The 12673-nt window shown below is 45.4% G+C and overlaps 2 protein-coding genes across 2 annotated transcripts in view; one reads left to right on the forward strand and one right to left on the reverse strand.

Annotated features, from left to right (window-relative positions):
* Window positions 1-1721: 1721 nt before the first annotated feature.
* Window positions 1722-6557, forward strand: LOC117764239 (pancreatic progenitor cell differentiation and proliferation factor B-like). The gene is made up of 5 exons (XM_034589863.1): window positions 1722-1886; window positions 3169-3264; window positions 4318-4395; window positions 5706-5799; window positions 6061-6557. The coding sequence occupies exons 2-5, from the start codon at window positions 3210-3212 to the stop codon at window positions 6173-6175; spliced, it is 342 nt and encodes a 113-aa protein (XP_034445754.1). The 5' UTR covers window positions 1722-1886; window positions 3169-3209; the 3' UTR covers window positions 6176-6557.
* Window positions 6558-9240: 2683 nt separating this feature from the next.
* ptk6b (PTK6 protein tyrosine kinase 6b) overlaps window positions 9241-12673 on the reverse strand; it is a 26280-nt gene continuing 22847 nt past the window's right edge. Inside the window, exon 9 of the mRNA XM_034589816.1 lies at window positions 9241-9251. The gene's annotated coding sequence lies outside the window, so the exon portion shown is untranslated. The remainder of the gene's footprint in view (window positions 9252-12673) is intronic.

Here is a 12673-nt window from a genome sequence, read left to right on the forward strand (position 1 = left end):
AGTCTGTTGGTTCAGTCCACAGGACCAGTCTGTTGTTCAGTCTGTTGTTCAGTCTGTTGGTTCAGTCTGTTGTTCAGTCTGTTGTTCAGTCTGTTGGTTCAGTCCACAGGACCAGTCTGTTGTTCAGTCTGTTGGTTCAGTCTGTTGTTCAGTCTGTTGGTTCAGTCTGTTGTTCAGTCTGTTGGTTCAGTCCACAGGACCAGTCTGTTGTTCAGTCTGTTGGTTCAGTCTGTTGTTCAGTCTGTTGGTTCAGTCTGTTGTTCAGTCTGTTGGTTCAGTCTGTTGTTCAGTCTGTTGGTTCAGTCTGTTGTTCAGTCTGTTGTTCAGTCTGTTGGTTCAGTCTGTTGTTCAGTCTGTTGTTCAGTCTGTTGGTTCAGTCTGTTGGTTCAGTCCACAGGACCAGTCTGTTGTTCAGTCTGTTGTTCAGTCTGTTGGTTCAGTCTGTTGGTTCAGTCCACAGGACCAGTCTGTTGTTCAGTCTGTTGTTCAGTCTGTTGGTTCAGTCTGTTGTTCAGTCTGTTGGTTCAGTCTGTTGGTTCAGTCTGTTGTTCAGTCTGTTGGTTCAGTCTGTTGGTTCAGTCTGTTGTTCAGTCTGTTGGTTCAGTCCACAGGACCAGTCTGTTGTTCAGTCTGTTGTTCAGTCTGTTGGTTCAGTCTGTTGGTTCAGTCTGTTGTTCAGTCTGTTGGTTCAGTCCACAGGACCAGTCTGTTGGTTCAGTCTGTTGGTTCAGTCTGTTGTTCAGTCTGTTGGTTCAGTCCACAGGACCAGTCTGTTGTTCAGTCTGTTGTTCAGTCTGTTGTTCAGTCTGTTGGTTCAGTCTGTTGGTTCAGTCCACAGGACCAGTCTGTTGTTCAGTCTGTTGGTTCAGTCTGTTGGTTCAGTCTGTTGTTCAGTCTGTTGTTCAGTCTGTTGGTTCAGTCTGTTGTTCAGTCTGTTGTTCAGTCTGTTGGTTCAGTCTGTTGGTTCAGTCCACAGGACCAGTCTGTTGTTCAGTCTGTTGTTCAGTCTGTTGGTTCAGTCTGTTGTTCAGTCTGTTGGTTCAGTCTGTTGGTTCAGTCTGTTGTTCAGTCTGTTGGTTCAGTCTGTTGGTTCAGTCTGTTGTTCAGTCTGTTGGTTCAGTCTGTTGTTCAGTCTGTTGTTCAGTCTGTTGTTCAGTCTGTTGTTCAGTCTGTTGGTTCAGTCTGTTGTTCAGTCTGTTGTTCAGTCTGTTGGTTCAGTCTGTTGTTCAGTCTGTTGTTCAGTCTGTTTCTAAATGACATGTTTCACAGTTGTTATTAACATACCACGTGTTTCTGATTGTTCTTATAATTCATAAATCTGTGTTGATATTTGGCTTCAGTATTCTTCCTCACTTACTTGTGTCTTTAAATCACCTTAAACTTAAAATATCTGTATTGTTAACTTCTCCATTAGCACATATGTCTTTACAGTTTTTATATAATATAATAACTGGAACTGGGTCTGACATATAATATATAATTTGATGTAATATATAATCTTATATAAGATATAATAATTGGAACAGGGTCTGAAGTCATATAATATGATATATAATTTAATATATAATAACAGAAACAGGCTCTGACCTGCTCTGCTGCAGTGTGTGGCCCCGCCCCTCGTTGTCTTGCAGCTCCGGACCCCGCCCCTCGCTGCCTGTGATTGGCCGGTGCGCGCTGCCCTGTGACGTCAGCCCCTCCCGGGTATATAAGCTCCTCTCCTCCATTAGAGCAGAATCTGTAGAGAAGCTTCGGGACGTCGCTCGGAGACATTTCCTCTGGACTCGTCCTCCAATGGGCCCCGTCGCCTGTAGCGTCTGCCCCCCCAGCCTCTGACCGACTCGTCCCGCTGCTGCCGCCCGGCGTCCAGCGCGTCTGCTCCGGGAGAGGTGCGTGATGCTGCGGGGAGGGGGGGGGGCGAGCTAACATGCTAACGATGCTAGATGATGCTTAGTAAACACAACATGGTGGAATCAGCTGTTTTCTACTGTGACGTTTCATCCTGTGGACATCAGACATGTCGTCATCACAGAGGAACTGACCCCCACAGGAAACAACGTGTTTAGCATCATGTCGGTGATTCTGTCAGTTGGTCACGAGCTGTTGTGATGAGCCTCAGGTTTGTTGTTGTCTGCTGAGATGATCTCATCATGTGAGTCTGCTGAGACTGATCCTCCAGTTGGCTGATCCACAATCAGTCATCGAGCTGATCCAGAATCAGTCATCAGTCACCGAGCTGATCCAGAATCAGTCATCGAGCTGATCCAGAATCAGTCATCAGTCATCGAGCTGATCCAGAATCAGTCATCGAGCTGATCCAGAATCAGTCATCGAGCTGATCCAGAATCAGTCATCAGTCATCGAGCTGATCCAGAATCAGTCATCGAGCTGATCCAGAATCAGTCATCAGTCATCGAGCTGATCCAGAATCAGTCATCGAGCTGATCCAGAATCAGTCATCAGTCATCGAGCTGATCTCAGATGTAACATCATCCTTATAAGTCTGTTTTGAGTTGTATGTGTTGATTTGTTTAAGATCTGTAGATCTGTAGATCTGAAGCTGATCATCACATTTCAGTTTGATAACTTTATGGATATTTCAGTTCCTCTCTGATGAGGCCGGGACCTTCAGGCTGCAGCTACTTGCACAGAGAACCCTTCAGAGTGAATGTAAACATGAATATGAGTAAAATGTTCATGTTTGTATTAAGAATCGTGTAAATGTGAGAAGTTGTTTTATGCTTGAATATGATGAACGTGTGTTCAGAGGATCAAACCTCGTACATGGAATCAAGTACAACACGTCAACTCTGTGTGTTTATACAACTTTAAATTAAATCCAGTGTAAATAAAACTTATCACCACTGGAAATCTGATCAGGAATAAACAGCGTTTTTCTTGGTCAGTTATGTTAATTCAGTCAGTTATGAAATGTTTGGATCGACTGGTTGTTTAACGGCTGCAGCTCCGTGTGGACGACTAAAGAAACGAGACTCGGCCGTTTGAGCCTCACGTTAAAAGCTCGACTCATTTAGAATAATAAAAACCAGTTGGATCTGAACATTTTCCACATATTCTGATCTTTAATGTGTAAAGATGTGATTATTTACACGTTCCTCTGATGTTCGACTGTAACGAGGAGCTTTAATAAAACGTCTCTGTCCTCTGCAGGTTTCCATCAAGCACAACCTACAGCGACCAGCGACAGGAGAATGGCAGCGATTCCAGCGGGCGGTTCTCTTGTGGCAACAACTGACTACTACCGAAGTGAGTCTCTCGCCCCCTATAGGCTGCTGTTAAGTTAACACTCTCACTTGTTGTTACTCCTACTGCAGAAGTAATTAAATGATTGTACTGATTGAACTCTTAGAAACTTTCAAATATGAGTTCTGCTGAATTTCAAAAGAATCATTTCCTGTGTGTTATTAACATTAGATTTAAAGTCATTTCCATTAAATCCACGATTGAACTTTGGGTTTGAACAATGCTGGAAACATTTAGATTTATTAATCAATCACATTTTATTTGTATATCCCATATTCACAACTCACAGTTTGTCTCATAGAGCTTAACAAGCTTTTATGTATAAGTACACAAGTCAACAGAATATATAACACAAGACATTTTGATTACCACACGTTCCATCTCTAACAGAAGCTGCGTGATCCTCCCATCGATTCTCTTTGTAACGTCAGGGCCTTGTTTTAAATAGTTGGAGTGAAGGAAACAGTCCAGTCACTCCAGGCAACTCCCTTCCTGTCTGTCTGTGTTCTTGTGTCTCTAACGTCCTGAGAGATGACATGTTTGGTTTCAGACTTATATTTAGAACCTGTATAAGAAGGGGGGGGGGGGGGGGTCCTGCATCTGCAGCATGTGTTTGTATTCGGGCTCCGCAGACCATAACCCGTCTGATCAAACCAGGAGCTGCAGCCTGGCAGCCGCCCTCGGGCTGTGGTCACGTACCAGAGCAAAGTGGATCTGAGTTTTGTGTCCATGAGCAGGAACATTAAGATCTGGACTCAAATGAGATTCGTACAAAATGAGCCGTGAGTCCAGTAAGGAAAAGTGAGGCTTCTGACATCTCAGCAGCCGGTTCGATCCCAGTTCCATCCCAGTTCCATCCCAGTTCCATCCCAGTTCGATCCCCTAATGCCAACGTGTCCTCGGGCAAAACACTGAATCTGCCATGCGATGCACTGTATGAATATGAATCTGTATGTGGTCGTCAAGACTAGAAAAGTTCTATATAAATACGGACCTGAAGTTCCAGTCTGAAAACATCAGTGACTAACGCCTCTCTTCTCCGGCTCCCCCCCGCAGGGCGCATCGGCTCTACGTCCAGCAGCAGCTCTTGTGGCAGTTCAGAGTTCAGCGGGGAGGTCATCCCTCACCACCCAGGTACGAGAACTCCTGAAAGCCCCTGAATGTGTTAACGCTCTGCTCCAGATGAAATCCAGCTGCTCCAGAGGATTAAACCCTTTAGTGTAGGTGAGGACAGATCCGTCTCAGGAACAACCACCACAGGATCGTATCACTGCACGTTTCTGTGCGTCAGTGTCTCCACTGCTTCCTGTTTGGGACCAAACATTCGTGATTTGTCACCGTTACTCACTGATGTTGTAATATTGCTTCAGTTTGAGTAACTTCTGGATTTCTGTGGTTGAGTCATCTGTTGATGTTGTAGTAGGTCCTTTCTGCTCCGACCAGGATTTCATTCTCCTCAAGAAGGAGGATTGAATTTAAACTGCGCCTCTAGCACTCGCTGGTCAGGATGTAGATGGTGGTGACCAGTGGTGACCAGTGGTGACCAGTGGTGACCCTCTGCACCAGTTCATACCTGCTGACTTTGACCATGGTCTCAGTGCAGCCGCATGTGAAAACCTTCTGTGATGGTGAAGGATTGTGTTGGCTCGTCTGTTTTAAAACCGCAGGGTCAGCTTTTTAATGGCTGCTAACACTGTATATATACACACACACACACAGACACACACACACACACAGACAGACACACACACACACACACACACACACACACACACACACACACACACACTCTCCCTCTGTCTCGCTCTGTCAGTGCTGTACATGAAAGTAGGTGAAAGGGGAAATGTGGGCGTGTGCAGTCGGCTCAGTTCACTGTTTTTCTTTAGTGCAGTTCAGTTATTAATAACGATTCAAAAGACAAAACGTACACACTTATAAATGTTAGTGTGAGAAATCAAATGTACTTTTTCTTCAGAAATCTAGTTAAACCTCTGGACCTTTTTTATTTAGATCTATTTCATCTAGTAAACTCCAGTGGAGCAGATGAGGGCGGCGGCTCAGCGCTGTGGAGCGACACCATGTTGAGTCAGTTTCCGGCCCACAGCAGTCGGACTGTTCAGTCAGCTGTTCAGTCAGCTGTTCAGTCAGCTGTTCAGTCAGCTGCTCCGTTTGGGAACTCTTCGTTCTGCCTCTCGACAGGCGCTGGGACTTTTCCTCGGCTCCTCACAAAGACCAAAGTGTCTTTAACGCTCTTAAACCTTCATCCACCACATCTGAGTGTTCAAATGTGGAATAAAGAGGACGACTCCTGTTAGTGAAGCTTCTCGCACTCACCAGGATGAGCATCGTCCTGAGAGCTGCACGTTAAACAAGCTGCTCTGATAGAATCTGAAAGGAAACGGACGGAGGTCTGAACTTAGTGTCGTCCTCCTGTGTCTCCGCAGGACTCCCCAAGCAGGACTCTGGACACTGGTGGTCCAGCTTCTTCTTTGGGAAGCAGCCAGGGATGACCCCTCTGACGGAGGAGGCACAGCTGAAGTAAGTATCGGCCGATCACTGATCTATAACAAGGTTTCATCTTGAAACTCTGCTGACGAGTCCGGACCAGCTCTGAACATAAAGCTGAAATATTCCTTATACAAGATAATCTAACCTCTGAGGGTCACATGTCTCAGTCATGTTAAGGCCGTGACTGGTCCCTGTGTAAATGAGTTGATCCCAGTGAAGATGGACGCTAGGTCTCGACCCGGTTCTCCAGGGCTCACACAGAACCGCTCAGTGTCTCTCTGTGGTTCTCAGGGCGGGGGTTCCGGGTGCGGTGACGAACGGTCAGATCACCTGCGTTGCCAGGGAGATGGTGATGCACCGCCAGGTGAGTGAGAGCAGCGACGCAGGAAGCCCCACCTCCTCCTGATCCTGCCGCCTCACTCCGACCCACGCCACACCTCGGGGGAGGGGAATCAAACCAACGACCAACGCTAGGTGACGGGAGAATGTCCCGTTTACAACCTTTTTAGTTTTTTATTATAATTATTCTTCATTGTAGGACAGGCTGCCTTCTTCGTTTTGTTTCCTTGTGTTTTTTATTGACAACTTAAAAAAAAGAAAAATATAAAAAAAGAATACGACGATGATGATGATGATGAAACTAATGAGCTTGTTTTTTAACATTTGTACTGTTCTGTGTTTGTAATCCTGTGGTGCATAGAAACACTGTGGTCAACACACGTCCACATGCTTTTGTTAAACTCTTCTCACTCTGTGGTTGCAAAGCAATAAAGTAGCCTCTGGCAGCCTAAACCTCTGAGTCCTGTTGTCTGTGCTCTGAGGCCGGAGGAGGAGGGGGATTCTGTGTTTAGCCCCGCCCACATTCAGCTCGTGAGGTTTCCTCCTGCTGGTGGAAATGGCCTCATAAGGACGAGCGTTCCAGCAGCAGAGTAAACAGAGCGAGCGGAGCTTCATGTTCTGCAGTTACACAATCGCATCTGGAAACCAGGAAGGAAAAAAACATTCCTGCACAAACTGTCTCCACCCACGAGATTTCAACTTCTGCTGCTTTGGATTTAAACACTTCAACACACATGGAGAGGCTCAGCTTCAGAAACCAACAAAGTTCCTAACATTTTATTTGTATATTCACAAATCACAAGACTATAAATTAGGACTTAATTCTTAATCTAATTTTCCCTTTAAGTCGCCCTGATCCTCTCTCACAGAGTCGACATGTTAAGAAAGTACTTGAATGATTAAAGTGGATTTCTTTGAGAATATATCAAACTTTAGTGCTTATGACTGCAGCTACAAACGTCTGTGGCTGAACTGATGAAATTAAACTTGAGTTAAGAAGGAAATTCTTTCTGTTCAGCTCATGAACACATTTACATCTTTGAAGACGTTCGACCTTCTGACCAGGAAACAGTTCACCTGCTTCAGCTGAGATCGCTGCATTCAGACACTGTCTGACCACATTGAGTTCAAAGTACAAACTAAATCATAGAAATTATTCAAACAGTGGAATATTGATTTTAAATCAGTCCATTGTTTATTTTTATTTTATTCCAGCTTACATTTCAATTTTTTCCTACAACAGAGGAGCTACCCCAGTGCCTCTGAGCAAGCGGCTCCATCCACACAGTCAGAAAGTCACAACCACAAACTGACGTGTGGAGAAGAAGCTCTGAGCTGCCGGTGGAGCAGCTCAAATCCTGACGCACGGATTTTTCCACTTGACAGTAAAATGGTTTGTGTATGCGCCGCTGTCCCCCCCCCCCCCCCGTATGTGTGTGTCTCTATGAGACAGAGGAAAGACAAACAATGGTCGCTCTGCATGACAGAGTTGAAAGGTTGAAAAGAGGATTAGAGAGAGAGAGAGAGAGAGAGAGAGAGAGAGAGAGAGAGAGAGAGAGATTATTAAGCAACTTTAATTTAATGCAAAATCTCTACATATCAGTGATTCATTTAATTCAGGATTACTTTTGTGTTAAGAAATCTGATGTCATTTAATTGTATTATCTTTAATTACTTTGTTATTTAGTAGCTTCCTTTGGTTTGGATGAATTTAGATCCTCTGAAACATTCCTCCTGTGGAGCAGCTGTAATATTGTGTAGTTGTAAAACATAAAGAATATCCCCCAGTGGAGAAGAGGGGGGGGGGGGGGCTGTTGAAGTCGTACATTTAATTTAGACGAGAATATCATATAACAGCTGGGTGTTGTTGTGTAGATCTTCTCTTCAGTCAGTGATGGTATTTTGTGCGACACACACACACACACACGCACACACACACACACACACAGTGTGTTTTGATTTGAGGCAGCGCTCGGCCCCCCCTCGGTGTTCTCCTGTTGCCATGGTGAGCAGCTCCTCTGGCCACAGCGAGGTTAAAAAGAAATTAACACCAGTCTTAATTACACTGCAAGGCTTCAATTTCCACCTTCGTCCCTCCTGTGTCCTCCTCCTCCTCCTCCTCCTCTCCTGACCTCCTCCCTCTTCACCCCCCCTCCCACCTGAAAGCCAGGCTGCCATATTAACTCCACGCAGCCACCAGGCATCATCACTGAGATTATGAACACTAACAAAAGGATCTACTCTGCCGCTGCTGCAGGAAACAGAGTCTGAAGCAGAATTACTTTGGTTTGGTCTCTTCTGGTTTCTGGGGCAAAGTGTCGTTCAGGGTTTATCCTGGAACTTCTCCTGCAGTGAACACATGGAGAAGAGGAACCAGGACCAGAATAATAAAGTCACACATCATTTATCTGGTGAAACTCATCATTTTCTCCATTTCATACACCAATCTTTTCAGTTTTATTCCCGTGCGTTCTCTGCTGAGAGATTTCTTTCATTCACAGTTTGGTTATGGAATCATTTTACAGCTCAAACCCACAGAGCTGGGGACAGTATCTTCTGATTTATGGAATAGTAATAACAACCAGAGAAAATCCTTCAGTAAAAAGCTTTTTATCTAAAAAGAAAAACAATTAAACCTGAGTTCATTTAAAGTTCCTCTCTCTGTTCTGGAAATGTCTGTAAATTAGTCGTTAATGATTATTTATGAATGTGAGCGACACGCTGTCTTTTCTTCTGGGCCCTGATGGTCCTGATGGCCCTGATGACCCTGATGGTCCTGATGGCCCTGATGGCCCTGATGGTCCTGATGGCCCTGATGGCCCTGATGGTCCTGATGGTCCTGATGGCCCTGATGGCCCTGATGGTCCTGATGGCCCTGATGGCCCTGATGGTCCTGATGGCCCTGATGGTCCTGATGGCCCTGATGGTCCTGATGACCCTGATGGTCCTGATGGTTCTGATGGTCCTGATGGCCCTGATGGTCCTGATGGCCCTGATGGTCCTGATGACCCTGATGGCCCTGATGGTTCTGATGGTCCTGATGGTCCTGACACCTGAACGTCTGCGGTGGAGCTGACTGGTGAAATGAAGAATCAATGATGGTTTTATTTTCCTGCTGGTTCTCACACTGGTTCAGAGCAGGTCTCTGGGGGGGGGGGACGTTCTTATGGGACGACTGACTTCTCATTATCACGTCTGTCCTCTTCCCAGAGACATGAAGTCCTTTGACCCAGAGACATGATGTCCTCTGTCCCAGAGACATGAAGTCCTTTGACCCAGAGACATGATGTCCTCTGTCCCAGAGACATGATGTCCTCTGACCCAGAGACATGAAGTCCTTTGACCCAGAGACATGATGTCCTCTGACCCAGAGACATGATGTCCTCTGACCCATTGGCGTTACTGTAAATTCCTATTATGTTTTACTTTGTCTTCATAGACGTTCCCAGACGTTCCCTACAGGAAATATTCCCATGAACTTTGTGCAGTATCTAGTATTTACTCATGTTGTGTGTAATCATTGCTGAGTTGTGGAGTTGAATGTAAATTGAATTTTGGGGTTCGTGTTTCCTGTTTTGAGGAAGGAAGTTTCAGGAAATGTGTTTTAGGGATTGAGATAAAGTGTAATTCTGTTTCCTGTTGTGTGAAGAACTGTTGCATGGCTGCACCTCAGGACTGTAGACCAGTGTGTGTTTGTGTAGTGTTTGAATATTTGTGTCACAGTGTGTTAGATGACATGTCTGTGTGTTTGTACCGTAAGTGTGTCTGCACACGTGTACTTACTGCATGTTTGTCAAGTGTATTGTGTGTGTATCAGTGTGTGTGTGTGGTGGAGGTCGAGGAGGAGGATGAAGAGGGGATGAGGAAGGGCAGCTAGCTTTCACTGAATGTACCCCATGTATCCTAGCAACAGGCTGGTTCGGAAATGCAATGGAGAGATGAACAAAGGGCGAGAGCCCACAAAACGAGAGAGAGAGAGAGAGAGAGAGAGAGGGGTAGAGAGAGAGAGAGAGAGGGGTAGAGAGAGAGAGAGAGGGGTAGAGAGAGAGAGAGAGGGGTAGAGAGAGAGAGAGAGAGAGAGAGAGAGAGAGAGAGAGAGACAGAGAGAGAGAGAGAGAGAGAGAGAGACAGAGAGACAGAGAGAGAGAGAGAGAGAGAGAGGTGTAGAGAGAGAGAGAGGTGTAGAGAGAGAGAGAGGGAGAGAGAGAGAGGTGTAGAGAGAGAGGTGTAGAGAGAGAGAGAGAGAGGGGGAGAGAGAGAGAGAGAGAGAGAGAGAGAGAGAGAGAGAGAGGTGTAGAGAGAGAGAGAGAGAGGTGTAGAGAGAGAGGGGGAGAGAGAGAGAGAGAGAGAGAGAGAGAGAGAGAGGGAGAGAGAGAGAGAGAGAGAGAGGTGTAGAGAGAGAGAGAGGTGTAGAGAGAGAGAGAGGGAGAGAGAGAGAGGTGTAGAGAGAGAGAGGTGTAGAGAGAGAGAGAGAGGTGTAGAGAGAGAGAGAGAGAGGGGGAGAGAGAGAGAGAGAGAGAGAGAGAGAGAGAGAGAGAGGTGTAGAGAGAGAGAGAGAGAGGTGTAGAGAGAGAGGGGGAGAGAGAGAGAGAGAGAGAGAGAGAGAGGGAGAGGTGGAGAGAGAGAGAGAGAGAGAGAGAGAGAGAGAGGTAGAGAGAGAGAGAGAGAGAGAGAGAGAGAGGTGTAGAGAGAGAGAGAGAGAGAGAGAGAGAGAGAGAGAGAGAGAGAGAGAGAGAGAGAGAGAGGTGTAGAGAGAGAGAGAGAGAGAGAGAGAGAGACAGAGGTGTAGAGAGAGAGAGAGAGAGAGACAGAGAGAGAGAGACAGAGGTGTAGAGAGAGAGAGAGAGAGACAGAGAGAGAGAGAGAGAGGGGTAGAGAGAGAGAGAGAGAGAGAGAGAGAGAGGTGTAGAGAGAGAGAGAGAGAGAGAGAGAGAGGGGTAGAGAGGGAGAGAGAGAGAGAGAGAGAGACAGAGAGAGAGAGAGAGAGGTGGAGAGAGAGAGAGAGAGAGAGAGAGAGAGAGAGAGAGAGAGAGAGAGAGGTGGAGATCCAGGATGATGTTGAGCTCTAACCTGGTGATGCACAGAAAAATCATAAATCACTTTCAAAAAGAAGTCTTGATGTTCGGCTGCAAATGATTTTAGTCTTTTTATCCAACATGTGAAACTAGAACATTTCATTTGTCAGGTTTATGTTTAATTCTACAGGAGTTTCACTGACATGTAAAAAGTAAATATGTCAAAGTATCACTGCAGACTTTATTTTTTCGTTAAATAAATCAGTTCAAAGTTTATTCAGCACACAGAGCTGTGCTAACAACAATGAACTTATATATATGTATATCCATATATCTGTATATATATGGAAAGATGCTAGAGCTATATGATCTCTGAAAGCCTGCAGATCACAATATATTCAGTGACACGCTGTCCTGCTGCTGACCATAAACCATAGAACATCACATTTCTATTCAAGTATTCCCCAAATACACAGTTTAGGCCTGTTTGAGTAAAGTTGACAGAAAACACCGTCTGCAGCTGTTTCCATTTCTCTTTTTGGGAAAAGGAAACTTAGTATTTGTGTTTGTCTAAAGATGGAAGTTTCCAGGAGGAGAGATGGAGCTCGTGGCCACAGACGCTCGTCTCTCACACTTTCACACTTCCTGTCAGCTGTGTGTGTGCTAGATGTGTATATATATATATACAGTAAATATATATGAATATATATATAGTACAGTATGTGCTGATGTATGTTGACCTACTTACTGAGGGAACTTGAATCTGTGGAACCTTCTCGTCTGTTTTCACTTCAGGGCGACAACATTTCTTTACAAGTTCAAGTGATGAAAACTTCACTGGTAATAAACGACACTTTACTTTTCATCCTGATAATTATACATAATAATAACTGATTATTATATATAACTTATCGCTGTGTGGATTAATGCATGTGTCTTTTCAAAGTAGCCTGTTGGTTTGACCGGCTTGTTTCCACTTGAGAGGAATCTTAATGTAAACTACAGTGAGGTTTTCTTTGTGGGGACAGTTCTCAGGGTTTTCCTGTTTCTACATGACATCATATTTCTCCTGTAACAACCAGACCATCATGTGCAGGACTGTTGGGTCAGAGCAGAGCTGTGCACTCGGTGCAAAGATTCAGGTTATTTTATGGAAAACCTTCTCAGAGAAGGGGATGAATTACCTGGAGGCGTCGCCATGGTGACCCAGAGGCTGACCTGCCTGTGTGTGGCGGAGTCGCTCTGACGCGTGAACACGGCTGAAGGTGAATCTGAGAGAGACACATGTTTCACTTCAGAGAGGACGAGACACTTCACTCGTCTTCACTCTGTCAAGCTGCTGAAGGTTCTTCATCCAGGGGCAGATCAGAGTGACGTCAGCAGGTCTCCAGCTGAAAGAGGACAACGTGCACAGAGAGCGAGTCACGTGCACAGTGTGTGTGTGTGTGTGTGTGTGTGTGTGTGTGTGTGTGTGTGTGTGTGTGTGCTCACTCTGAGGATATCTACATGTATTAGAGTGCGTGTGCAGAGTTAATTGATTTTAACTGCAG

This window comes from Hippoglossus hippoglossus, chromosome 7, assembly GCF_009819705.1.
Source record: "Hippoglossus hippoglossus isolate fHipHip1 chromosome 7, fHipHip1.pri, whole genome shotgun sequence".
Lineage (NCBI taxonomy): Eukaryota > Metazoa > Chordata > Actinopteri > Pleuronectiformes > Pleuronectidae > Hippoglossus > Hippoglossus hippoglossus.

Excerpts from the sequence above, each read along its gene's own strand:
- LOC117764239 (XM_034589863.1), top strand. The coding sequence starts at position 3,210 with ATGGCAGCGATTCCAGCGGGCGGTTCTCTTGTGGCAACAACTGACTAC. Across the intron at positions 3,265-4,317 it reads AACAACTGACTACTACCGAA|GGCGCATCGGCTCTACGTCC; the intron begins GTGAGTCTCTCG and ends TCCCCCCCGCAG. Across the intron at positions 5,800-6,060 it reads ACGGAGGAGGCACAGCTGAA|GGCGGGGGTTCCGGGTGCGG; the intron begins GTAAGTATCGGC and ends TGTGGTTCTCAG.